Source organism: Gnatocerus cornutus, chromosome 3, assembly GCF_029298725.1.
Source record: "Gnatocerus cornutus isolate USDA-ARS CGAHR chromosome 3, icGnaCorn1.1, whole genome shotgun sequence".
Taxonomy (NCBI): Eukaryota; Metazoa; Arthropoda; class Insecta; order Coleoptera; family Tenebrionidae; genus Gnatocerus; species Gnatocerus cornutus.
In genome coordinates, this window is record NC_142235.1 from 11,603,241 (window position 1) to 11,628,759 (window position 25,519).

General features: G+C 33.8%; 2 protein-coding genes across 3 annotated transcripts; both read right to left on the reverse strand.

Moving 5' to 3' along the window:
* Window positions 1-1,015: 1,015 nt before the first annotated feature.
* Window positions 1,016-3,422, reverse strand: LOC148176904 (fatty acyl-CoA reductase 1-like). The gene is made up of 8 exons (XM_088033228.1): window positions 3,228-3,422; window positions 2,679-3,186; window positions 2,188-2,635; window positions 1,850-2,140; window positions 1,720-1,737; window positions 1,599-1,647; window positions 1,410-1,466; window positions 1,016-1,030 (listed from the first exon to the last, which is right to left on the reverse strand). Exons 1-8 carry the CDS (start codon window positions 3,420-3,422, stop codon window positions 1,016-1,018), a joined length of 1,581 nt encoding a protein of 526 aa, XP_087889354.1.
* Window positions 3,423-18,755: 15,333 nt separating this feature from the next.
* On the reverse strand, window positions 18,756-24,318 carry LOC148176905 (putative multidrug resistance-associated protein lethal(2)03659). 2 transcript variants are annotated; one of them, XM_088032945.1, is made up of 7 exons: window positions 24,230-24,318; window positions 23,940-24,173; window positions 22,878-23,308; window positions 21,715-21,871; window positions 20,055-21,667; window positions 19,782-20,009; window positions 18,756-19,733 (listed from the first exon to the last, which is right to left on the reverse strand). In XM_088032945.1, exons 1-7 carry the CDS (start codon window positions 24,286-24,288, stop codon window positions 18,823-18,825), a joined length of 3,633 nt encoding a protein of 1,210 aa, XP_087889071.1. In that variant the 5' UTR covers window positions 24,289-24,318; the 3' UTR covers window positions 18,756-18,822. The 2 variants fall into 2 exon arrangements, with proteins under 2 accessions (XP_087889071.1, XP_087889072.1); XM_088032946.1 differs by lacking the exon at window positions 24,230-24,318 and having other exon boundaries at window positions 23,929-24,033.
* Window positions 24,319-25,519: the final 1,201 nt, after the last annotated feature.

The following is a 25,519-nucleotide window of genomic DNA, read 5'->3' on the forward strand; positions in this document are numbered from 1 at the left end:
TAAGACACGTGCAGAAGCAGTTTAGATTCGTGGAAACCCGATAGTTTTGGGAACTTGAATTTTATTCGATTCAGTTCAAGGAATTTATACTGTTGAGTTCGAAGGATTAAAAATACAATAGGATTTTAAAGAAATTGTGAAATACATCAAATTAACTGGGAATGTCTTTTTGAATCGCTCTGTGTCATTCGTGAGCAAAAATGAGTACATTTTTCCTAAAGTCCACGACTTTCTCTTCCATTGTATTTTATTGAAACTGAAACTGAAAATTTATATGTTTATGTATTTTATGTATGTCCCTTGTTTTCTTAGCTGCTCTGTACTTGTCCGAACCCAATTCTCCTTTCTAGATTTTCTTCGTCACAAAAGACTCAACATAACAAACAGCCTCTCGCGTTAATATTAGTAGATTTTTCAGAGTGTGATCAATTCAACATTAAACTTTGATTTTGACTTTCGAAAACCCTCCAGTGCTGGAAGCTTGTTACGTGGGACTCGCGGGGTAGTCAGGGTTCACCTAACTAGCGGGTCTTCCGCGGGTGAGATGTTGGTTACTCTTAATCTGGCCATAATTTGTTAGTACTCTCGATAAGACACCGCCTGTACTATGCTTGCGGAATAGGAAAGATTGTCTTCGGGTCTTCCGAAAACATAATCTCGTCCTGTTTCTGTGTGTCGCCTTTGAAAATAATTATCTTTTATTAATGTTTATTGATAAATTGTTTGTATATGTTTACTTGGTAAATTGTGTGTTGTTTTTCATTGTTATTTTGTTTAAATAATTTTTGTAGTTTGATCACACTCACAACAGAGCGAATGGGAGATTTTTGTAGTTCTTTTGATGTAATTCACTTTCCGCTAATTTGTTTATTGCATTTTTGTACCGAAACGTTTCTTTGTAAAGTGACTTCTTTTGACATTAAAGATTGTTAAGAATTTTGTAACATGATCAGTTCGTCTGTTCAAATGCTTGTAATTCTTGAACAATTAGCTGTAAAATTTAAATCAAAATCATTCAAGCTTCTAAAGTCTGAATAAAACAAGTTAAACCACATTTGGTCTGGTGTATTTTTATTTCTTTGTGTTGGTACGCTCTTCCCAAAAGACGATGCACTGCTTTGTATCAACGAACATCCGCCTTCACAACACAACGTAGGTCCTAGCCGTTTCAGACGATCACGATTTTCGGCCATTTTATTTATTTTAAATTTCGCGGTTCTCGAGTTTGGCGGTTCATTTGAATTTTGGCGGAATTGGGTTACAGATCATTACAGCAGGAAACAAGTACGTTCATCTACATTTATCAACATCTTTATTAAAATTAATCCACATTTATATATGTTATTTACCTTATTAACATTATGATAAAAAGTAAGTGTTCAAATTAAAAAAATTGAAGTAATTAAAACTGTTTGGTTATCACCAAATGTAGCAGTTCGTGTGGTGTGGTTCAGCGTTTCAACCAGCTTGTCCGCCCGAATCAAAACAGAGGATGTAAACCAAGGGTGCAATAGAATTTGCAAATTTTCTGACCGCAAAATACGGTGCAATAACTCAAATTCCATCGTAAATCAAATTCTGTTCTCTCTAGAACAAACCGTGGAAATGAGGCAATGGTTAACAGACATTCGTTTATCAGTACGTTTTCTTTATTCAAAACAGAAAAGCTAAGTTTAAAAAAACATCTAACAAAGAGATAACAATGAGTAAATTCTTTACTTATTTGAGACGAACGAACTAAAAATAACTTTATTCCAATGCGAAATACACTGAAGACATTCTTCCAGCATTACAGATCTTTTTAATAACATCCATTTTAACGAAAATTATCCAAAACAAAACAACGTACCACAGGATGTTAAAAACAAGAGCAACAACTCTCATTCTGTTGAGTTTTTTCTTGGCCTCTTCCAAGTCATCATTTTCCTTCATGATAAACTTTTTGGCGCCTCTAACTACATTAATCAAATAGGGTTTCACTTTAAAGTTTGATATATTAAATCCAAAACTATCAACATCGCTCGGGACAAGATGCTTCTCAAGATCTATGCATTTCTTGTTGATAAAATCCCATTGGTTATTAATAAAGTAGGAAAACGAGAGTGAAGAAGTGTAGACCTTTCTATAGAGCTTTACTAACCTACAAAAAAAATGTTAAACGCCATCAAGAAGAGGCTTTGAACTTGCATTGGTGTCTTTCCGAGAACTTTGAGGACGCCGTCAATAAAAAGAGCTGGAAGAAATTGGCAAAATAACAGTGTTATGTAAAGTACGAAAAACGATTGAGTAAATGCCAACTTGGGGTACCACAAGACTCTACTAAAAGGCGTCACAGTTTTTATTTCGTTTACACAGACTTCTAAGTTGTCTTTCAGCTTGAACGGTATTATTTCTCCGTTGCTACCATTGTAGACGCTGACGATCATCTTAGACGTGTGGTCGTTGAAAGTTGCTTGTCTCCACGCAGAAATAATGATGGATTTGATGAGGATGTCAACAACGACGCAATCCACAACCGTGTTACCATCGCCATAAACAACTTTTATGATGCCAGTACCGCAACCGATGATGAGAGCCAAAGGACCGTTGAGAGAGTCAATCCAACCAGAAAAAGGTTCCTCGTAAGTGGGCATAACTATAAAAATGTTTTGATATGAGCTCGAATTGAGACCACTTACCAACTGATGGTCTGTGAATGACTGCAGGTATCCTTCCATTGCACATGTCATGGACGACGTGCTCAGCCAATGACTTGGTGAAGGTGTAGGTGTTAGGCAGAGGTTTGATGTATTTCTCAGTCATGGCGTTAAACACGTTTTTATCCATTTTTTCAGCAATTTCGATGGTTTTTCTCCAGTCAGCGTGAGGAGGGTACAACTTCTCATCAATGATTTGCTTGTCAGTGTGGCAAAAAGTTGTGGAGATGTGCACCAAGACGTCTAATTTCTTCATTTCGAGAGCCAGAGAGACTACTTCGCGGGTTCCTCTAGTGTTCAGTAACACAGCGTCCGTTAAGCTATCGTCAAAACGAACAGAAGCGGCTACGTGGAAGATCACACCAACATTGCAAATTAACATTTCTCGGTCTTCTCGTGACAGTCCAAGACCTAGCTTGCTGACGTCACCACTAACCACTTTAATCTTCTTCAAGACATCGGCGTTCTGAGACCTCAGGACATCGAACAACTAGATCAACTTTAGTAGCAACCACTTGAGGTAAAACTTACCGGAAGGTTTAACATATCTTTTAGTCTTGCTTCCAAAGAGCCTTCTTTTTTCTGTCTCATCAGCATATATACGTTTTCTATGTTAGGACACGACCGGAGAAGTTTTTCGATGAGAACTTTTCCGAGGAAGCCTGTTCCTCCAGTTATTAAAACACTTTTGCTAAAAAACTCCGGTATGGTCGGAACTGTAGACATCTTTAATTTTGTTTGAGAAATAGTGGTACCGAAATAGTACTCCTATTTATTAAAAAATTCAAGGTTTTCGGATGAATTGGCGAAAGAGGACCATTTGTGTGCAAATGCAGTTTGATTGAGGTCTAAGGGGTCAATTCAAATGTATGTATGTATGTTGTATCTAACTCGACGAAAAATTTTTCGTCGAAGGACAAATTAATAATATTCACTCAAAAATGAAGGGGTGAGTCAAGTAGCATTTAAGAAAAGAAAATGAGTACGACCCTGTAAGGAGAGTTGGTTGCGTAAATTCAGCGTTTAAGGGAATCTTCGCAGTCGAACAGTATTCAGATTTTTTGTGGGCAGGGCACTGTAATTTGGCAGAAATCACTTAAGGCGAGTGCCAAGACTCGTCGCTGGTCAGAATTCGAGCTGAGCTGTCACATCGGGAAGATTGTCAAGCGGTACCTTACTGTGCTATCGTAAAGTGATTGTAAAATGATAAATGCTTATTTTGCCTCTGCCTGGTAGAAATACTTTTTCATGGGTAAAATAATATGAATCAAAAAAATTTATTTTAAAATTGTAAGTACATTAGTACGTTGTTCAAAAATTAATTTAACTAGTCAAATAATAAATAGATTAAAGTATTATTTAATATTAGAATGCCAAACAGAAATTTTCTAAAAAAAACTAAACTTATCTGTTTTATGTTTAATTTTATTTATTTTCAAATAGATACGTATTTGGTACGATACAAGATACTTTGGAAGATACAAAATACATAGTATAATAATGTGTATATGTACATGTTAGTATGTATTTTATAAGAAAAGTGCTATTTACATAAAAGGTACTTATTTACAATATTGACAATTAACTAATACATAGGTAATACAAACTCAATGACGGCGGATCGGAATAGACAATCTTTGTTTCCTAGAGTCAATTAATTCCAACAACATGTGATCAAAATAAAACTTAATCAATTTTGGTTCCATTTTTTTTCCAAAAAGTTGTGTCTTCATAAATATATTCATATTTCATATCACTTTCTTGTCCAAACCAAACACCCAGAATACACTTTTTTTTTTCGTGTTATTCTTAACTGCCCTTGGATTTGGTAATACCAATTATGATTTGAATTTACAATGTATGTTTCACTTTTTTTCTAGTTACCAGAAGTCAACCTTTTTATTCTCCACCGCATCTTTAAAGTTTGAATTAAAAGCTTTATACGGGCATTTTATTTCAATAATTCCGTCTTCCTCAAATTGACCGTCAATTGTCAGGTCAAGTGTGGCTCCCAAAAATTTATATTGTTCTCAAAGGAACAAGATTTAGTGGGTTTTTCAGTAAAAGTTGAACCGGCCGGCGGCAAAATGAAAGAAATTGGCATTGCCTAGTCAACCCCGGTCAGCTTCTTAGATAACCCCTAATCCAATATTGCAAACATCAGGTAAATTGCATCCGGTCAGGTTGCTCCATAGAGTCATACCATTCAAAACAATTTTGTTTCGTTCAACATTTTTTATTCATTGATGAACTTTTAAATTCTAGTGAAATAAGAAAAAAATAAACATAAAGAATAAAATATGTAATAAGAAAAATAATAATAAATTATTATTTTATTAAATTTCATTTTCTAAATTTTAGGTCCAACACCGTGAAATAGTCGAGAAATTAATTCGTCTGTCATTGAAAGACTTGAGTTGAAAACATGACTATAAATTGAATGAATGTTCATACTACATACTTGTTTCTATAATTTCATACATCAAGCATTATGAAACTTCCTTGTGCTTGTACTTATTAGCACTTTTAATAACGCTCTTCTAATTGTAACCATTTTATTATCCTCTGTGCGAAACAAGCAGGTAAAAATTTTAGAAGAAATCCCTTGATTTACAACTTCCAAAGCTGGTCAAGAAACCGCAAATGAGGGTACGCTTATAAATCAGCCTAGTCGTAAATTATCTGCAAAGTTCAGAGCTTCGATTGAAAAATTTTTAGTTTATCTCTCTCATAACTAGACCAATTTTAATGATATCGATTTAAATTTAGCGGGAAAGTGATTTTGAAAGTATTCTTTACTAATTCTAAGTTTAAAAATTCACAAAAATCGGACATAAACTTCTATTCGTAAAATACCCCTAAATTATCGAATTTTCAAGTCCTTTAACTTTTAAATTAAATGTTTTTTTCAATGTTTGATTCTTAGTTTTAGAAGAAAATGTGAATACAAGCAGTTGAAAATAAGAACGAAACTGATACATCAAAAAATAAGCGAAATATTTAGACGATACTTTACATGGGATTCTCCATAAGAAAAATGTCTTGGCACTCGCCTTAAGTTGTGAATAAGCAATGGTGCAACCAGTGTGTAAGAAAAAGAAAGTAATACAAACATTTAGAGAACTGAAATTCAACAATTTCAAGTTCTCTGTTATTGGTCGAAAAATGGTTCTGACCTGACCATAACAAATTAGCCAGACGAGCATTGAGGGATGAATGGGAGTTTACGATGCTGGTGTGTAGGTCTATGGTAAATAGAATAATAAGCATAAAAAATACATATATTGAACAAAATTGTTACATAGTATTGTTCAATTGTTTATTTTAAAATTTCACGGGCCATTGATTCTAGGTAAAATTTTTTTAGTTTAGGCAGCATTGTATCCCAAAATGATTGCTCATATTCGATTTGGAACAATAAATGAATACATAAATATCGTTAATTAATTAATGTTTACATTTTACCTTTTCAACAAAAAATCCACAAGGAGTCCAAACCATAAAGTGGCAATATTTCGCTCCTGTGATGGCCAGCTGTCCTTGTACTTGGTAAAAATATTTGGTTTCGTTTCAGCTGGAGATTTCCATCATTTCGTATAGTTTGGGGACTGAAATACCGTGTTTATGACTTAACTGGGGTACTCACTGCCCAAAGAGACGAAACCACCACCGTTGTTGATTCCTTTATCTTGTGGTTTTGCCTCTTTGTGCAGAGAGTACCCCAATTAAGTCATAAACACGGTATTTCAGTCCCCGAACTATACCAAGTAATTTAATTTTTTTTCCTCGCTTGCTTCTTGAGGGGTTGTGTTCTTTATTGACCAAGGGCACTTGATTTCTAAAATGTTGTCTTTGTCAATAATTCCATCCGGGCTAGCACCAAGAAAGTTATTGTCTTTGTCAATAAAAAGTCCGCAATCTGAAACGGTAACCCCAAACTGTCTTTGGAATAATAATTTCGCAGTACTCTCGTTTTCGGATCCCCATTTGATGGCGGCGCTCTTTCTAAATTCACTCGACCAAATGTTTTGGCATAATTTTTTTGGGTCTGTTGAATTTCGTAATTTGCACACAGTGCCAAAATTAGAGGCAGTCAATCGGTATCTTCTTTCTTCCTTCCACCTAGTATTAGCGGTTTGTCCTCGTGTCTCTTTTTCAATAAACTTTATTTGTTCAGCGTCTTTTTTCAAACTTGTCAATAAATCCTGCCGTTTTTTTTTAAATTCTTCTTCGTCCATTTGAATCCTGTAATCTTCGTCAGGTGGTGCAACAGTTTTTTTCTTTTTATATCGGGGAAACAACTGCCTCCTAGTTTTATTGTAAGCAGATTTTCTTTTCACGCTCGCAATGTACATTTTTGCGTACTTTCCTGGACTTCGGTCATTTTTTTTAAATAGTCGAAAAATAGTTACTATTTTTATTATAAGCAATAGCTGCTGCATTGCATCTTATTGCATAACTATTTTTTATAGAAAAATTTATCCTTTTCCCTCCTGTGAATTTACAAATTATTGCATTGTAACATTCAGCGGCATTATTTTTCATATTCAAAATTAAGCTGTGGGCATTTTGAAATAGTCTTTTCCCGCAGGCTTCTATGTCTTCGAAGATTCCAGACTCTATCATCTGTGGAACTAAACTTACTTCGTTGTCTTTCTTTCCTTGACAAAAGTAACTATCACAGCAATCGTGTAATCCAAAAACATGTTTTGGACTATTGATGATGTCTTTTGTCAGAAGAGCCACTTGGTCTTCCAAAGAAATTTTTTCTGTTCTTCTATACGAAATTGCCTTCTTCACAGCAGTTCTTAGTCTCAATATGTTATTGTTGAGACATTTACGCAGAGTCGGAGGTACTAAAGTCTTTTTCGAACTGAATCTTAGCTCACACAGATCCCTAAGTTTAGAGCAGTAATTTCTAAGTAAATGATTAACACACTCAATTTTTTTAATCGCCACTTTATGTCTATATGGTCTCGCAACACAAAGTTTTTTAAAAACGCTGCTGTCTCCGTCTCCCACAAGTTGTGTATACATAAGTCCATGCATTGCCATACTTTGTCTAAAACCTTCAAGTATTATGTCTGATTCCATCCCCGTAGAAGAAGCAGTCCAGTTTTTGAAACAGTTGTGGATTGGAGTTGGAATGTTTTTTACTGTTGATCGGTCACAAACGGGACAATATTTATTTCTAACGCCAATGAAAAGAAGTTTTCCAGCTCTTGCCCCCACTATGCAGGCCTGTAATATTTCAAATATTAAATAAACTATGAAAAAATATTCATTTAGCACTTACAACACCCGAAAGAGCGTCGTAATTGACTTTATATGATCGTTTTGACCATGCTCCATCTGCGATGACGGTTATCATAGGTACACCTTGTGAATCCACGTCTCCAACTTCTCTTGCTAGTTCTGATTCCTCCTTTCCTGCTTCTTCCATCGAAGACCATGCGGTTTCTAATATCACCTCAGATAAAATGCTATGGTGTTTAACATATTGACGATAAGACATTGGAGGTAAATTCAACGCTCCACTAATTTGATTTATCGCAGAATGACCAATTCCTGTGCTCAAAGTAGCTAATACTGCCGCAGAATTGATGTTTACTTTTTCGTCAATGTTATTCTCTTCTGTACAAAGTTTTCGTTTAATATTGCACATTTCACATTGTAAGGTAAATTCACTGAAGAATGCAACTCTTTTCTCTGAAATTACTTTCATATGGCTTATGTTGCAATCAAAAGGTTTATGGGACAATAAAATGTTTGAATAACTGTGTACTTACTTAGAAAAAGTAACATTTTAAAATTACTTAGTCATCAACGCTTATTGCATATAAATGAGTAGGTTCATCATATTTAGCCACTACATTTGTATGACTAAATTTAAAAAAAACTTGCTCCTTAACTTCGTGAATTTTTTAACGAAAACTCTGAATTTCACATTTTGTTTTATAAAACATATAGGTTTTCACACTTTGTTTTATAAAACACACATGGTCAACTGTCAACTGTCAATCAATCAAAACATGCTATTCGACTTTTTTCACGGCGTTTGATTTGTTATTGTTGTTATTTTTTATTATACCCATCGATTTACAATCCTTTAGGAGCATTGAAAAAATGTGAATTTACACAATAAAATTATAAAAGGTTGTTTGTCAATTGTTTTTGTAGAGACGGTTAGCAATTGTTTGTTTACGTTGTTAAGCACATCTATTCACGCTTGTAAAAATCCGTTCAGAAAATGAGTGAAGATATTAAAAGGCTAGCAGAACACAAAGTCCCTAAATCTATAGGTCTGAGCGAGTTGCCAAGTATGAGTGGGTGCCGTTACGGGAGGGTGAGAGGGGATGTGACGTCATAACGGTTCGTGTCATTTAATTCGACAGGGTTCCTACAGAGAGCAGTGGCGCATTTGTATGATTGGTCCTCTACCCAAACAAATTTTCAGTCTCTTTTTGGCTCTTATGCCTGCTTATAATCGTATTTACCTCCTATTTGAAGAAAAACACATCAGAAATATCCCAGGATCTTAAAACACTCAGTCTTGGGACACAAATAATTTAATGACAAAAACTTTAATTATTGAAAGGTCGGAAGTTGTACTGTCAAAAAGTTTTGTGTTCCTCACCATCTCCTGGCAGAAATTGCCATATGGCAGACCATTTCAAAATGTGCGAAATGTTAAGGTTTTCTTGGTGTTCCCCACGTGGTTGTGGAGGAAAATAATGAGGTAAAACCAAACTTTTCTGACAGTGCAGCTTCCGATCTTACATTTGAAAGCGTTTTGATACTGATTAGCCAAGTGCGAATTACTATTCTCATTTGAGGCACTTGGGTCAAGCAACGATTGGGGATACCGCTTGTGCTCGTCATGAAACCTTAAAAAGCTTGTTTGGTCGAATTAGTTTATGGGTCTACGCTACGCATATACCCGGTATATGGTTACCATTTTTCGTTTTTGAAGCGCATTTTGGACTTTGAAAAATCGCTCGACCTCTGTATGTATGCGTCTCAGGTAGAGCTATGGAGGTGACATCTTCGAATTTTGAAAAAGTGAAAAATTTGACTTTAATTAATTAAAAACTGAAATTCCCATTTTTCGTTTTTAAGGAATATGAAGCAACCTACGAAGTTAAAAAAAATACCAACATGTGGAGAATTAAAACCTCTATGGAGGTGACATTTTTGTTTTTGTCATTATGCTATAATTTTGAAGTTATTAATAGAAAAACAAATCAAAAATAGGCAACCAACAGTACAACTAACGCAAATCATCTTATTCAAATCTCATGATTTACGACCGCTCACTAGGGGGTCACTGACGTTCCGCCCAATTGTAATAAACTGCTATCGGGTATAAGCAGGTAAAGACCCAACTGGCCGCTCTCGGCAACAAACATCGAAGACACTTGTAGCAAGTGTATTGAGAAATAATATTTTATTATCTCTGATACAGGGTCCGGCAACATTTGTGATCACCCCCAAAATTTAGAGGTAAAATTTAAAAAATTTACATACGCTAATAGATAATCTAAGAAGCTCTAGAAGATGACGCAAAAACTTGTTCTTTATTACCGATAGTTTTGGCGTCGCGACGCCGTAAAAGTGTAATTTTTATCTATTTGTTGAGGGTTTTTGGAACCATTCAATATATATATATTTTTAATATAAATGTATTAAAAATATTTCAATTGTTTTTTTTATTGTATGCAAATTGTGTTTAAAATTTTAGAAAAAATGCTGTTTTATCAGTAGTATAGTAAGAAGTTATTTTTCAAAACTCAATAACGTGAAATTGTTTTTTTTGGGTAAACCTAATAATGTGTAAATTATTGTATTGTGTAAAATTATTGTTTATTCATTGAAAAAGCTCTTGCGAAAACACTGTGTCCGAATAATTGAGGTAAAGTTGAGCTAAGTTGAACAAAGTATCTCATTTTTAATTCTCTGTACAAAATGATAATACATAGTAGTTAAGGCAGTAAACCTTCATATTAATCCTGACATTGTAAATGATTCCTTAGCGATGGTAGTATGGTAGGGAGCAAAGGTATCTTCAATTGCGTCAACGCAATTTTGCGCCACTGATTTGAAATCGGGCCCTAAGTTCTTATTTTTCAATGTAAATAATTAACTATTTCTATTTAGTGTCCAAAAGGTGCAACAATCAACGTTATCAAAATTGAAGTGACTTGTAAAAATTTGATGTAGTTTGCCACTGTCCGTCATAGTTTTGAAAACTAACTTGTTAAAACAGTAATTTATGCTCAAATTGCACAAGTTACATTAAATTTAAAATGAAGCTGGTCACAGTTATGTTAAAAAACAATTCACGAGTATTTACGCAAAAACTCAAACATCGCTAAAAATTACTCTTCTAACGCATCGCAAATTTTTGCTTTAGATTGGTAAGCTTGATAAAGCGAATGCAAAATTGCAAATATTTATTTTTGAAATTAAAAACGATTTTGAGGGTGATTATTACTGTTGCCGGACTCGGTATAATTCACAGTTTTTCACACAAAATCCAGTTATTTACGCATTAATTTTACATTTTGAATTTTCCAGTTTTAAACTAAAAGACCTTTTTTCCGCAATTATAAAATGAGTATTATTGGGAACATTTTCTATTTCAAAAACTTTATCCGATAACTCTGACTAAAAACCGCTTTTTACATTTTCACTTTCGGAACTATTCCTAATATTTTTCATCACCGTTTTTTAATAAAATTGTTGGCTCAAATCTTGGTGTTGACAAAAATTATCAAAAACACAATTTATTCCCAAACACCAAATTTCGTCAAAAACTGCTGACGCGCAAGTTTGATAAAAGCAACTGACCAACTTTAATCGATAAAACTCTAGAAATTTAAAAAAGTACATTGATTTACAAGTCGAGCACAGTAAAAAACACAAGTATCCAAAAATTGAAAGAATTTAAATATTTTTTCAAAGTATTTATTTATAGGTTTTCCGAAATACATTTTTAATTGCTTTTGGATGATTTGAAGTTTTGGGTTTTACAGTCTTTTCTTGAAATGAAAATTATGGTGTTAGCTTCGACATATTTGAAAGCAAATTGTCTTATTGGTAACGTATAAAATCCACCGGTAGCAGGTAATGATTAACTTATTAGAGACGAGGATTATTATGTAAAATTCGTACAATTAAAAATTTTTTGCATAATAACATTAAACGCCAATTTTGCTTTTCCTGAGTGGTTCTGGCTTAATTTTTATTGATTAGTGGAATGTATTATTATGAAGAGTTAATTTTTAAATCACAGAAAACAACAGAGTCGAAAAGGTCCAAAAACTTATGTGTCAGGTAAAAGGTTTGGTTAAAAAAAAATTAAATGCGTTTTTCTCAAATAAAAATAATAAAATAATAAGTAATTTTAAAATTTCCCCGGCGACCAGTGAGGAAAAATTTTGGATCACATTTACGAAAATTACATTTTTCAATTAGAAAAACATTCTTCCATTACGTACTATTGGAACTGGAAATTTGCGGATTTTATACATACATTTTCCGTTAATTGAAAAAAAAAAATACGCCCGTAAAATTTTTGTCTACTGTAACCAGAAATTTCACAAGCTCAAAACGCAGAGAAAAAATCCTGATATTTTAACTCATCTTTGGTCCAACACGAATTTATTGTTTCAACCTCTGGGTTTCTTAGGAAATGTGCAGGTCAAGCGACCGTTTCCATAAAGTTTATGATCCCCTCATTACCAAATCCTCGGTAATCCCTTTTGGCAGCTGTCAATCAAAGGTGTTGTTAAAGTTGCATACTTTTCAAACACGAAATTTTCGGGCAGGCTCGTAGACCCTTAAGACTGAATTGAGTGTCAAAAGTGAAAATACATGCATGCAAAAATACACCGGTGTACTGCAGTTTGCTTGCTGACCAATGTATTCAAACTTCGGTTCAAAAGGCGAACCGTTTTGACGTCATCAACATGGAAACGCGATTAGTGGACTCGCTCAGACCTATAGATTTAGGGACTTTGAGCAGAACATGCAGAACTGCGGATAATTCTTATTCTACCCGATGCTGAGAAATATACGGGTCATGCTTGCGGACGAACTTCATACGATTATGGCAAACAGTGGTATGAGCATCGATGAGTTGAAACGTCAGGTGGGATGGAAATCTTCGAGTGATTGAAGAATCCACTTTAAACAAAATAGTTGTTTCCAAACGCATTGCTGATGTTCTGAACACATCGGTTGCTAAATCAACTTCATCAAGAGCTATGGACGTCCAACAGATGAATGAAAATGAAAAAGCTTTTACTAGTTATAAATTAGAAGCAACAAACAACCGTAACCAGCTTAAAGCGGTGGGCTTTGAAATTTCAAACAATAATAATTGTAATTTTTATGTTTATTTATATTATAAATAAAAATTGGTCCTGACATTTCACTATTTCTTGTTACCTAGACAACTTTAAAGCTTTAGTGTTTTAAAGATCCCTTTGTGCACGCTTTTGGGTGTTTTAATTTAGGATTATGATGCAAGTATAATAAATATTAATCTTATTAATTCAGAATAATTTAGATATGCAAAAATGGACAATGGGACACTTTCATTCAACTAAGTATTAATCAATTTTACGCCACTTTTGGCCCACTTGATTGAAACTGAATTATCACAATAAAAAACGTAGCCAATGTTCCCAACAAACTCAAAATGGTTGACCTGTTGAGATCAAAAAATCCAGCAGCAGAAATGCTCGGCTGATATCCTTTAACAAACTCTGCGAATTCATCAAACTGTTCTTGTTCTTCAGTTTCCATAAATTTCCATTTCAACTTGAGAGCTAAAAGCTCAGTTTTTTTCACTTCTTCAAAAACCATATCAAAGACTATTACACAAACGAAGATACTACCCTTAAAATAAAATTTATCAAAAATTTTGAACACCACAAATATACTTACTAAATGCACAACGATGCCACCCAATTGTGATAATAAAAATGTTAGAATTTGATGTTCTTTTAACGATAAGAACAAACTATCAAAAAGCATCAATAATTGTAAACAAGTGTATACAATGTGAAGTAGAATCGGCCAGCCAAACATATCATTAAAGATGTCCACAGTTTCAGACAGAGTAAAGATGATCTGTTTTGTCTGTCTCAGAAGGTACTCATTTTTCACAGAATTTTTCTTCCTTCTCATATAATAAAGAAAATGGTTAAGAGACTTGTATCGTGTAAATATGATCAAACTAATTTCCCACAACATAGAAAAATGGAGAGTTTTCGCAAAAGACTGGAAATACCTCAATGCAAACATATTGAAAACACCTTTTTGAATGTTCAAATAAATACGATACGAAGCAACTACAAAATATACAATGTTATTAATTATAAAACAATAATATCCATAACGCGTCGATCGATATTTATAAAGTTGCTCAAATGGGGTTGCTGACAGGTTCATCAACAATTTCTTCCACTGCTTAGTTTTCATGCTAACGCTAACTACTGTGATAATATTGAATAGAAGAAGAGTAAAATCGTTTAAATTGTTGATGATAATTTTTATATGAATGTTATTTCTGTAGAAATCACGAGCGATTAAAGCAAGCGTTGTAGCTGTTGTACATAATAACACTAAAAATCCAGAATATACTTTTTGCCATAAAGTAATTTTAGTGAAAGTTGTATCCGATGGTGATATAGAAAATATTTTTCCAATGACAAAAATTTTATTTAGTATGTCGAGCGCCATAGTTTGTACACAAATTGAAAGAGGTGCTTTTAATTTAATTTAAGTTACGAATGTTGGTTATCCTAAATTGATGATTCTCTAATTTTTATTAAGTGCAACTCTTTAATGAAAAAGTAAGCAACAATAACAATGTTGTGAGTGAGTGAGAGTTTATGCTTATGACTGTCATTCATTAGTTAAACTTGTTTTGTTTGTAACTTAACTTATCAAAAAAGGCTAAATTAAAATGGACTGCGTTGTTTTTCAAGACAATTTGGATAATAAATCTCTTTGATGATTACTTATACAATGTAGTAACTTAATTAAAGACACTACATTAACCTAAAATTTTATTGGTGATTATAAGATAATTAATTATTTGGAAAACAAGTTATTGTTTTTTTTTTAAAGGAGAATCAGATAAACTTTGTTTAAAGATATTTGAAAATACATTTACTTATTATGCCTGCCCCTTCAGTGGGACGTAAAAAATTAGAATACAAAATATTTCCAAAAAAAACGAAGGATCACTTTGTACAATTTATGAATTTTGATTATTTGGACCTCATTTTTCATGCCTGTTCGAGACCTACTAGTCCTTCTTTCGTTTGGTTAGTTTGTTATTAAAGTGGTTTCTAAACGTCTAAACATCTAAAATTGTGTTCTAAAAAGCTGGGGGCTGCAACAGCATTTATTAACCATTCTCCAAACATGAGGATCTTATCCACAATAACACAAAAATTAAACAACAATTTTCTTCATTTATTGGACAGAATTATTGCTAATGTCAAATTAATCCACCAACTATGTTTGTAAGTTTAGTAGAAATAAAATTTACAAAGCAATGCTTTTGAAATGTGTATTTTGGGTTGCAGTTTCAATTTGTTATGGTCTCGTTATTATAAGACTCACTTTGTATCTTTAGACAAAGTTTAATAGTAAACTAGGTGACCCTCGGAATTCTGTAGATCTCGCTTTTTTCGTGAACCTCGCTTTTCTGTGGCGTTGGATTTTTATTTGGGATCGCTTATTTATTAGATCTACAAAATTCCGAGGGCCACCTAGTTAGTAGTATTTAGTCATTTAACATTTAGAAAATGAAATTTTAAGTTACTTCATATTTTGTGTTTTTCGATTCTTGAAACTTTGATAGAAATAATTACGCATGGCAAAATGTAAATTTTCCTGATAATTTTTAAATAAAAAAAAGAATAAAAAGTTTAACAGAAAATAAATTTAAAAACCAACGGGCTTCGCTATTAAAAATTTAGCAGTACTACGCAGAAATTTTATTTTAAATTTTGGAAAAATCCGTTCATAAATAACAAAAGATATTGAGCCCGAGTCTTAGATGGGCCACCCTGTATAAATTGATGAGTTTCTAGGAATAATTTCGTTAATTCGAAACAAACATTGCATTTCAATATTCTTGATAATTAGAATTATTATACATACAGGATTTTTGAGATTTTCCCTGCCAAATTTAAAACAAGCATACCGAAAAATGGTCGAGTCAAAAAACTTTATAACATTTTGAGATTTGAACAATAATTTATAAATGAGCTACAATAATTTAAATTTTCTATTAATTGCCTCAGATATCTTAATAATTTTCCCTTATTGCCTAGTGATTTCTTATTGATGACATAACTTATCACAGGTTAATACTTCTCAAAAATGGTATAGACTTAACTTCTTCTTATTTCCTCGCTAATTTTCCCTGATTTCTTTGTAATTTCGTCTGTTTTTCCCTAACTTCTTATTGATTGCCCCTGATGTCCTAATAATTTTTCAGTGATTTCGTCTAACTTTATTTGATTTTTTTTATTTCGTCTAGTTTCCCTGATTTCCTAACAAATTCCTCTGATTCATAGTGATTTTCTAATACTGGTACACTGATTTCCCAGGAAAGTTAATGCCAAAGGTTAATATTTTTTAAAAATAGCATACGCCCTTCATTTCCTTGTGTTTTCGTCTAACTTTCTCGGATTTTCTTGTAATTTTGTCCAAATTTTCCAGTGATTCCGTCTTACTTTCTTTCATGTTTTTTATTTCGTTCAAGTTTTTCTGATTTCGTAACAAATTCCTCTGATTTATAATGATTTCCTAAGATTGATACACTGATTTCCCAGCAAGGTTAATCCCAGAAGTTAATATTTTTACCTTGCGTTTTCGTCTAACGTTCTCTGATTTTCTTGTAATTTCGTTCAAATTCCCTTGATTTTCTTGTGATTTCGTCTAAATTTCTCTGATTTCCTAGTAATGTCCTCTGATTTTCTATTAATTGGGCCATTAATATTTTTCCCTGATTTTTTAGTGATTTCGTTTAACTTTCCCTGATTTCCTAATCATTTCCTGTGATTTCCTGTTGGTTCTCCCTTATGTTTTAATGATTTCACCTGATTTTCAAATGATTTCCTATTGATTTGAAATGTGTATTTTGGGTTGCAGTTTCAATTTGTTATGGTCCCGTTATTATAAGACTTACTTTGTATCTTTAAACAAACTTTAAGAGTAAATATGTAGAACATTATGCAATACGACAATCAACTCAGATTTTAATGGAGAATTTCCCATTATAAAGAAGTGCGAGCGTTCTGGTGTATACAGGGTGTAACAGAAATAAGTACATAAAATTAAACTGGCGGTAGACTTCAATAAAACAATAGATATTTACATAACAAGTGCGGAAAGTGAGCAATTTCGCACGAGTGTAAATGTAGATGCACGAGGCGCCAGCCGAGTGCAGATATTACACGACTGCAAGAAAAGACACTTTCCGACGAGTTATGTACACTTTTTTTCCTACGACCTTCCATCATCAGGAAGAAACCATAAGTTTCGACAATAGTTTATTTCTTATCTATTCTAAATGTCATTTTTCTACGACCTTATATAAAAGTGACGTATTCTACATAGTTAGTTCGTTGATGTTTTCGTACATCGATTTACGAAAATAAAAATCACTAGTGTGATATGAATATATCCGCACAGACCTGTCAAAACTGATTTGTCAAAAACGACCTAACCAATTCATTTTTACCATTATGCATGTTGTTTTACAGTGAATCGTCTATATATTGAAGAAAAAAATTCAAGAGTTACATTTGTATTTCAAAATAACTGTCAATTTTGATACAGGTCTGTGCGGATATGTTCATATCACACTAGTGACTTTTACTTTCGGAAATGGATGCACGAAATCATCAAATTTCGGAGTCATTTAACCGTGTGGAAAATGCCACTTTCATATGGGGCCGTAGGAAAATAACTTTTTCCTTTTCGATTTTCCAAAATTCTCACGTATTTTTCAAGTCATTGGGCTAAATACCAGTTCTAAAAGATGGAAATTAAAGTACAAAGTATCCAGGCACAATTTTTTAACAGTTGGGCAGTTATTTTATTAGGGCCAGGGGAGAACAGAAGATCTTTTGTGAATAATACAGGGTGTCCCAGAACTCATGACCCAGAGAGCAAAGGAGGGTGCCGACGGCAATACAGATGGTAAATTTCAAAACAAAAATTGCTTAAGTTTAATAGTATGCGAGAAAGGATAAAAATATAATAACCAATCCCGGAAGCTTATTCTAGAGATAGAGTAAAATTTCCTAGGCAACGAGAGTGTAATGTTCACCTGACCAATGGACGATGGTATGTGTCCATAGTTACCGATTTTTAAATTCTGTTCAGCTTCCGGATTGGCTACCGTTTTTTTGTCTTAACTCGATTATTTTTTGAGCTAGAAAATTTTGTTTCAAAATTTTGGTTCAGAATTGTTTGTTGCCTTCATAAGTCTTTTTTCTCTGGGTCGCGAGTTCTGGGACACCCTGTATATTTTCTAACGAGCTGGAGTTTGCCATTTTCGTTTTTTATCAGCGATGTTGTGATTCTTGAAAAAATGTGTTATCTGCCATACGAATAGAAAGCTCTTGGTTGGCCTATCATTTTCGCGAAATTCTATTTTGCTTTTGCGTCTTGGAGTTCTAAATATTTAACATGATGAGTAAAGATTGCCATTGCTGGTTCCGATCATCAAATCTAATTTAGGATGACAAATTGAGGAGTTAGAGGGATTTTGCCGGTAGGATACATTTTCTTAAATAAGACATAAAAACAATACTAATAAAAGTGTTGTTAACATTAGGTCATGATACACGTAAAAGGTTGAAATCTGCGACGATGATTGTAATTTCGGAATTTACAGTCATTTAAGAGATGTATTCATACAAGCATTTGTCCAATCTGTAAAAGGATTTGTAAAGTAGATGTATTAAGAACAAATTGAACAGAAAGACATTTTAAACACGTGTTGCCTTCAAACGAACAATCAACATTACAATCAACTAAAGTTCATATTTAATAAAAAAATATGAATCTAAATATAATATAAAAAATTCTATTTGTGATTGGCAAGCTTATAAAAAATACTGTCGACATCCTGCAAGAGTTTTCTCGTAACACCAAACTCTGCAACTCTTCCATCTTCCATAACAAGTATCTTGTCAGAATTCATGATGGTATCCAGACGATGGGCAATAGTCAAAACTGTCGACTTCTCAAACCTTCGTCTAATCGTAGTTTGAATGAGCTCATCAGTCTCGAAATCCACATTAGCCGTTGCTTCATCAAACACCACAATTTTGGCGTTCTTTAAAATTGCCCTGACTAGACACAAGAGCTGTCTTTGGCCCACACTAAAATTTCCACCACCTTCTAAAATCAAACTCTCTAAACCTGAGGGCAAATTGGAAACAAAATTTGTCAATTTGACGTCGTTGAGGACATTCCATAATCTGCTGTCTTCAAACTCTGCAAAAGGATCCAAATTTTGACGAAGACTTCCCGGGAAGAAAACTGGGTCTTGAGGAATTACTGCTAGTCTATTTCTCAACGTGTCTAGAGAAAGTTGTTTTATGTCAACGCCATCGATTAAGATTGTTCCTTCAAAGTTGTAGAGACGAAACAAAGTGGACACTAAAGAGGATTTTCCAGATCCAGTTCTACCAACTATGCCTATTTTTTCCCCAGGTTGGAAGGCTAGGTCTATTTGATTCAGGACCAAAGGCTTGTCAGGTTGATACCGAAGTGAAAGTGAATCAAAGAGGATTCTTCCTTCGGAAGGCCAGGAGTCTGGGACATGAATGTCCCCTTCGTTGTTTTCTACATCTAGATCTGCATATTTTACCACGCGTTCCACAGAAGTCATGAAAGAGTCAAGCTGACCATACAATTTTGTCGCGTACTGAGCAGACCACATTAGCAGAAATGATTGGGTAAGAGCCAGACCGACATTGCCAACACCAGTATCTAGAAAAACCTATTGAAATACTTGTCGGATGATTTAAAAACCAATACCTTTTATATTCACTGTTATAAAAACAATGAGAATTGTGTAGAGAGCACAAAATACATCTGTCCAAAACGCGTAGCAAAAGGAAATTGCTCTTTCCATGTACTCAACAGAGTTGAAAAAGTTCTGTGTTTGATGATATGATGATAACATTTTTGACTCTGCTTCTAAAGCTTTGATAGTTGATAGTCCTCGAATGGTCGTAGCAATATGAGTGAAAATAGGACTTTTTCCTGAAATAAAGTCTAAAATCAGAAGTATTTAATTTGCATAGTTACTTAAAGCTGCAGTTTTTCTTAAGAAGGTAAGACTTGGAGAGAACAACCATGTTAAAATGCAGAAAATCAACAATAGAGCTGCTGCCAAAAACACCATCCAGTAGCTTACAACAGCTACAATCATGCACACACAGAGAACAGCACCGCACAGCCGAATTAGATCGTATAAAACTCTTGGAATAACTTCATCGACCACACCCATGTCTCTTGAAAATCTACTTAACAGTCTCCCAGAAGAATGGTTATCAAAAAACATCATCGAAGCTTGAAGAGTCTTATCAAAGAGGTTTTTATGGAGGTTGAAGGAGATGATTTGCCCACACTCAATAAAAAACCACGTACTTAAATGAGATAAAAGAATAAGACTCAAAAGAATACCGGTATAGAAGTAGAAGGAGTTTAAATCGGTGAAAAAATTTGAATTTGAAGAACTCTCCTTTGTGTTGATCCAGAAAGTCAAGAACAGGTCTGACGCGTTCATACTACACTGGTAAAGAATGAAGAGCAGAACTTGCAGTAGAAGAGACCAACGACCACTAGCCAGAAGATAAAATTTGTACCTATTCATCGTGGAGCAACCTTCGTCTTCTTTAATTTCAACCTGATTTTCGTTCTGTTCTTTTAATTCACTGCTTACACTTTGTTTCTCCTCATAACTTTGAAGAGACTTTCCAATAAAAGCTTGGAGGGATTCGTAATCACCCCGAGACTTAACTGTTCCGTCTTCCAAAATATAAATCTTATCCACACTCTTGAGGAATTTAAGTTGATGTGTGACTAAGACAACTGTTTTTGTTTTCAAATAGCCCAGAATACACTCTGTGAAGATTTGAGTGGCAACTGAGGCATCCACTGCTGCTAGAGGATCATCCAAAAGGTAAATATCCGAATCTTTGTAAACAGCTCTAGCTAAACCAACTCTAGCTTTTTGGCCTCCACTTAACATGACTCCTCTCTCTCCAACTAACGTGTTATCTCCGTAGGGAAAAAGAGAGACGTCGTGCTCCAAAGCACAAACTCTAAGAACTGTTCGATACTTGCTTTCATTTTCCTTTTCTCCAAACACGATGTTCTCTTTAAGAGTTGCTGGAATGATCCATGGTTCTTGAGATGCGTAAGAAAGAAATTCTCCAACTTCCAGAGTACCTGTTACAATTATTGGTTCATTTAGTATTGCTTGAAGAAGAGTGGATTTTCCACTACCAGCGGCACCAACAATAGCTACTAGCTGACCGGAAAAAACCTTAAGGTCGATGTTTCTTAGAACCAAGGACGCGTCCCACTTTACGTTTAAGTTTCTAGCAGTAATTCCTTGGCCACAACATTTTTGTGTTTGTATTTCATCTTCTTCCGTTTGGATCAAGAACTCCTGAACCTTATGAACACCTGTTATAAGTTCGGATAAATCATTTAATCCGTTATTGGCAAATTGTAAGGCCACTTTAGCCTGATCCATAATACTTATTGCCATAAATACTAGTTTGACATCCAGGGAATTTGTCAGTACAGCCAACAAAATGTAGATATAAACAGGAAACTTGGGAAAATAGAACGAAGCGGCCGTAGTGGCGCTTTGGATGTGATTGGAAGCACTGACGTGTCTTAATTCTTCCCTGAAAATGCTACTTTATAAAATAACACTACTAAAGTGTGAACAAACCTTCTTATTACTTTAATACTTTCAGAAAAGTATTTTTCCCAAGCATACATTTTGATTGTCCGGATACCAGAAATGACATCACTTATGATTCTTATTCTGTGGTCTGTTTCCACAGCCGTTTTCATTGTCTTATGACTTATAATTTTTCCAATAAAGCCTTTAATGGTATATTAAAGAACGTGTTTTATAATGGCCAATTTGGTGCACGAGTTCCCGGTGTACAAAACGAGCCGTAGGCGACGAGTGCACCAATGCCATTATAAAACAAGTCCTTTACTCTATTTTTTCGAATTTGCACCCTTTTTTATAGAAAAATTTAAATTTTCCAATTCTAAGAGTTTTCGTGTTAAACGATTGGTAATGGTTTTGTAACCACGACTTGCCACTTGATTTTCAAATTCAATTTAAAATTTGACATTTATTGAGTTTCACTATCAGCGAATTTTAACCTAACCTAACCTAACCTCACAACCTGCCTTCTATTATATTTAGGTACATATATTGTTGGCCGCAAAAGACAATTTAATTATATTGATACATTTTTTATTCACGCAGCAATTTATTAAACACGAATCGTAAAATCCGTAATGGTGAAATTGACCAAGAACTTGACAGGAAACAAGTGACAGCCAGACTAAGTAGTTCTACCAGTTCTTAAAAAACAAAATTTCCTACTTTGAGTTCTCTTATATATACTAGAGCTCATTACTATCGGTCCACTCATTTAAAAGTTAAGTTGGCAGCAGCCCTTAGCGATTTTTATCGGTAACAATTGGCAACAAAAGTGTTTGACCTTGGCAACAACGCATGCGTAGAAGCTAATCGTCTTTCACAACATTGCCAAAACTTGTTAAATCTCTATTAAAGTCATTGTTCTGCAACAAATTTTGAATTAGTTATTGATTAATACACTCAACTTTGACAACGTGTTAACCTCAAAAATCGTTACATTCAATTTTCCCCTAACTTTTTCCCTAAGAAATTGAAAGCCTGATTTACACCCAAAAATTTTCGAAAATTTACACAGGTGAGTGGACTAATAGCAATGAGCTGCACTTTACCTATAAGCGACTCCAAATTGAGTACTCTAATGGACCTATTAAAGCGGCAAATTCGAAAAAACAAATTATAGAATGATATGGAGGGAAATCAGTATTACCAACCTTTGCAAAAAAGAAAGCCGTACAAAACAATGATACCAACAGTTGATTTCCAATCTCCCCAGATGTAAAGAATGATTGCTAAAACAATCAGCTTGATAACTGAGATGCAGACAACTTGTATGGGGGCCAAGCCTCTGTCGAATCTATCAACGTTGCTAGAGAAAAGGTTGACAATATAAGCTGAGGTAATTTTTTGTAGTGTCGGTTTTCGAATTGTTAAAAGTCTTCGGTAGATTAAGGAACTACAGGCAGTGCGCATTTTTATGCCAGTGGTGGTACAGTGTAACAGAAAGAATTGGAAACTGAAGACTTTAAGTACAAGAGCGAGGGTTATCATGGAACCATAGAAGTACGCATCGTGTTTGGTTACAGCCGTTTGGTTTAGAGTGAAGTAGTTTAGTAGTTTTCTTAGGTAAACTGGTTGGAGAACACTGAAAAAACGAAGTAAAATCTGTTTTCTATTGGGCTTTTATAAATATATATTATTTTATTATACGAGCATGTTATGAGACCTCTTATTTACGAAGTTGAGCTTGCGAGCGAGTGGAGTAAATCAACCGAGTGAATAAGGGTCTTGACATGCGAGTGTAATACTATGCTTTATCTAGCAAAGTACTCATTCATTCGTCAGAACTACTATCATCTATGATAAAGCACTGTTTTCTTCTTTAAAATACACAAAAACTTTAATGATGTTATTAAACTTTTAGTTGTCAGAATAAAATCCGACAGTTGTTTAAGTACTAGGATAAATTGTTGAAATATTGAGTTATGTTATAACTAAAATAATCATAACTAAATGATTTTCAGCCAATCATAGCCCGCGATGAATTTTACAACTACACGGGTTCCAGTATTGGCTATCATAACTTGTTTAAAGCAATACATTATAAATTAGTAACTAAATGGTCGGAAATAAAAAATACAACATCGTAATTGGCGTTGAAACCAAGTGAAACTATTTCAATTTTCGTCAAAAATACTGTTCCTTATTTGAGGTAAGTGGTAATACATGACATGAGTTTTGAATATTATAGTCTTTTATAAATACCTTGTACTCACGCTATCGCAACATCAAAGGGAAGATAAAATGCTTGACCCAAAAGCAATTCTGTACTAAAAGTTTGAAATAAAGCTCTAGCTAAAGATCGTTTTTCTTTCAAAGTTTTCTGCTTGTTCCAATTCACTTCAAGTTTCTCACCCAAAAACTTTGACCCTAAAATTTTCGGGGCGACAATAAAGTCATTGTTAGTGATTTTCTTGTTAGTTATTTTCCACCCTATAGGCAGCTGCCAACTGAAAATATTTTTTTCTTATGACGAGACTAGTAATCGATATTAAACGCTACTTACTAGAATAAAAAACGTGACAAGAAGCTTGTCTCGTCCGCAAAATGACGCATATCTTGCATTTTCGACGATTTGTTTTTATTTAACAATTTTACTTTGTTTAGTTTTCTATTTTAGTTAAATGCGCACAAGTTCTGACCCTGTTTTACTGATAATGTTAAGTTGTGAATATCATTAAGTATTTAATTACACTTCCTTTCATAACTTTACAGTCATTTACTCGTAGTTTCAATGATTAAAGAAAATGGTTGCTATTGACCTCTGAAATACAAACGGCGCAGAATGAAAAACATTTTTTTTCTCTGTTTTTGTAATTTATTGTAATTAATTGTAATATTTACAAACGGAGAAAAATCGTTATGAAATTTATGTATGTAAAGTCGACTCTCACTAATTCGAAGTTGGCGGGACCAGTAAAAAATTTCGAATTACCAAAAGGTTCGAATTAGCGAGAAGAAAAAACAAAATGTTTGTCTATAATTGCATTTTTTCAGGAAAGGATAAAAACTGCAGCTCCTTTAAGAAATAACTTGCGTTTTTAAACATATGTCAATAAAATAAAAAAAAAATGCAAGTACAGTTCTCGCGCAAATTTTACGACTAGAATATAGAAGCATTCTACTCCAAAAAACCCAAAAACAGGTTAAACATAATACGATTTGAATGGCAAAAGAGGACTTTATGCTATTTGAATGTTGGAAAACTTTATTATGATATATACAGGGTGTTTCGTAAATAGACAGCAATCTATAAACTACTAAATCTGGGGACTTTATGGAACGAAAATGTGCAGTAATTATTGTTCTTTCGTTTAAGAACTAGAACTAGAAGTTTTTTCTAAAACGTCAAAAGTCACAGTAAACCCAGTGCAGTTTGTGGCATTTTTGTCACTAAATAGTGTGTTAAAGCCAGATCAGGGACCTATTGCACCAACCTCTTTGCAACTTTGTACTTTTCACTTTGCACTTTGTTCGCGTTTTTTCAAGTGCACCAATTAGGTTTTGGTCTAGAAGCATACATGACGCACGTGTTTTTAGAAATACTATACCGAATATTTGAATATAGATTAGACCTTTTTCAGGCACTGTTGTTCTGGCTGAAAGTGCCTATTCTGCCAAAAATTGTTTAATACCACTTTTCCGTAGGAATCCAAATAATCAAAATAAAATATATATTACGTACAAGACGGTTAATTGAAGATACATTTCATCGGCTTAAGCTTTCAAAATTAAGAAACATTCTATTGCCAGTCTTCAAGTTTTCAAATCGTAGATTTAACGATAAATTAATATG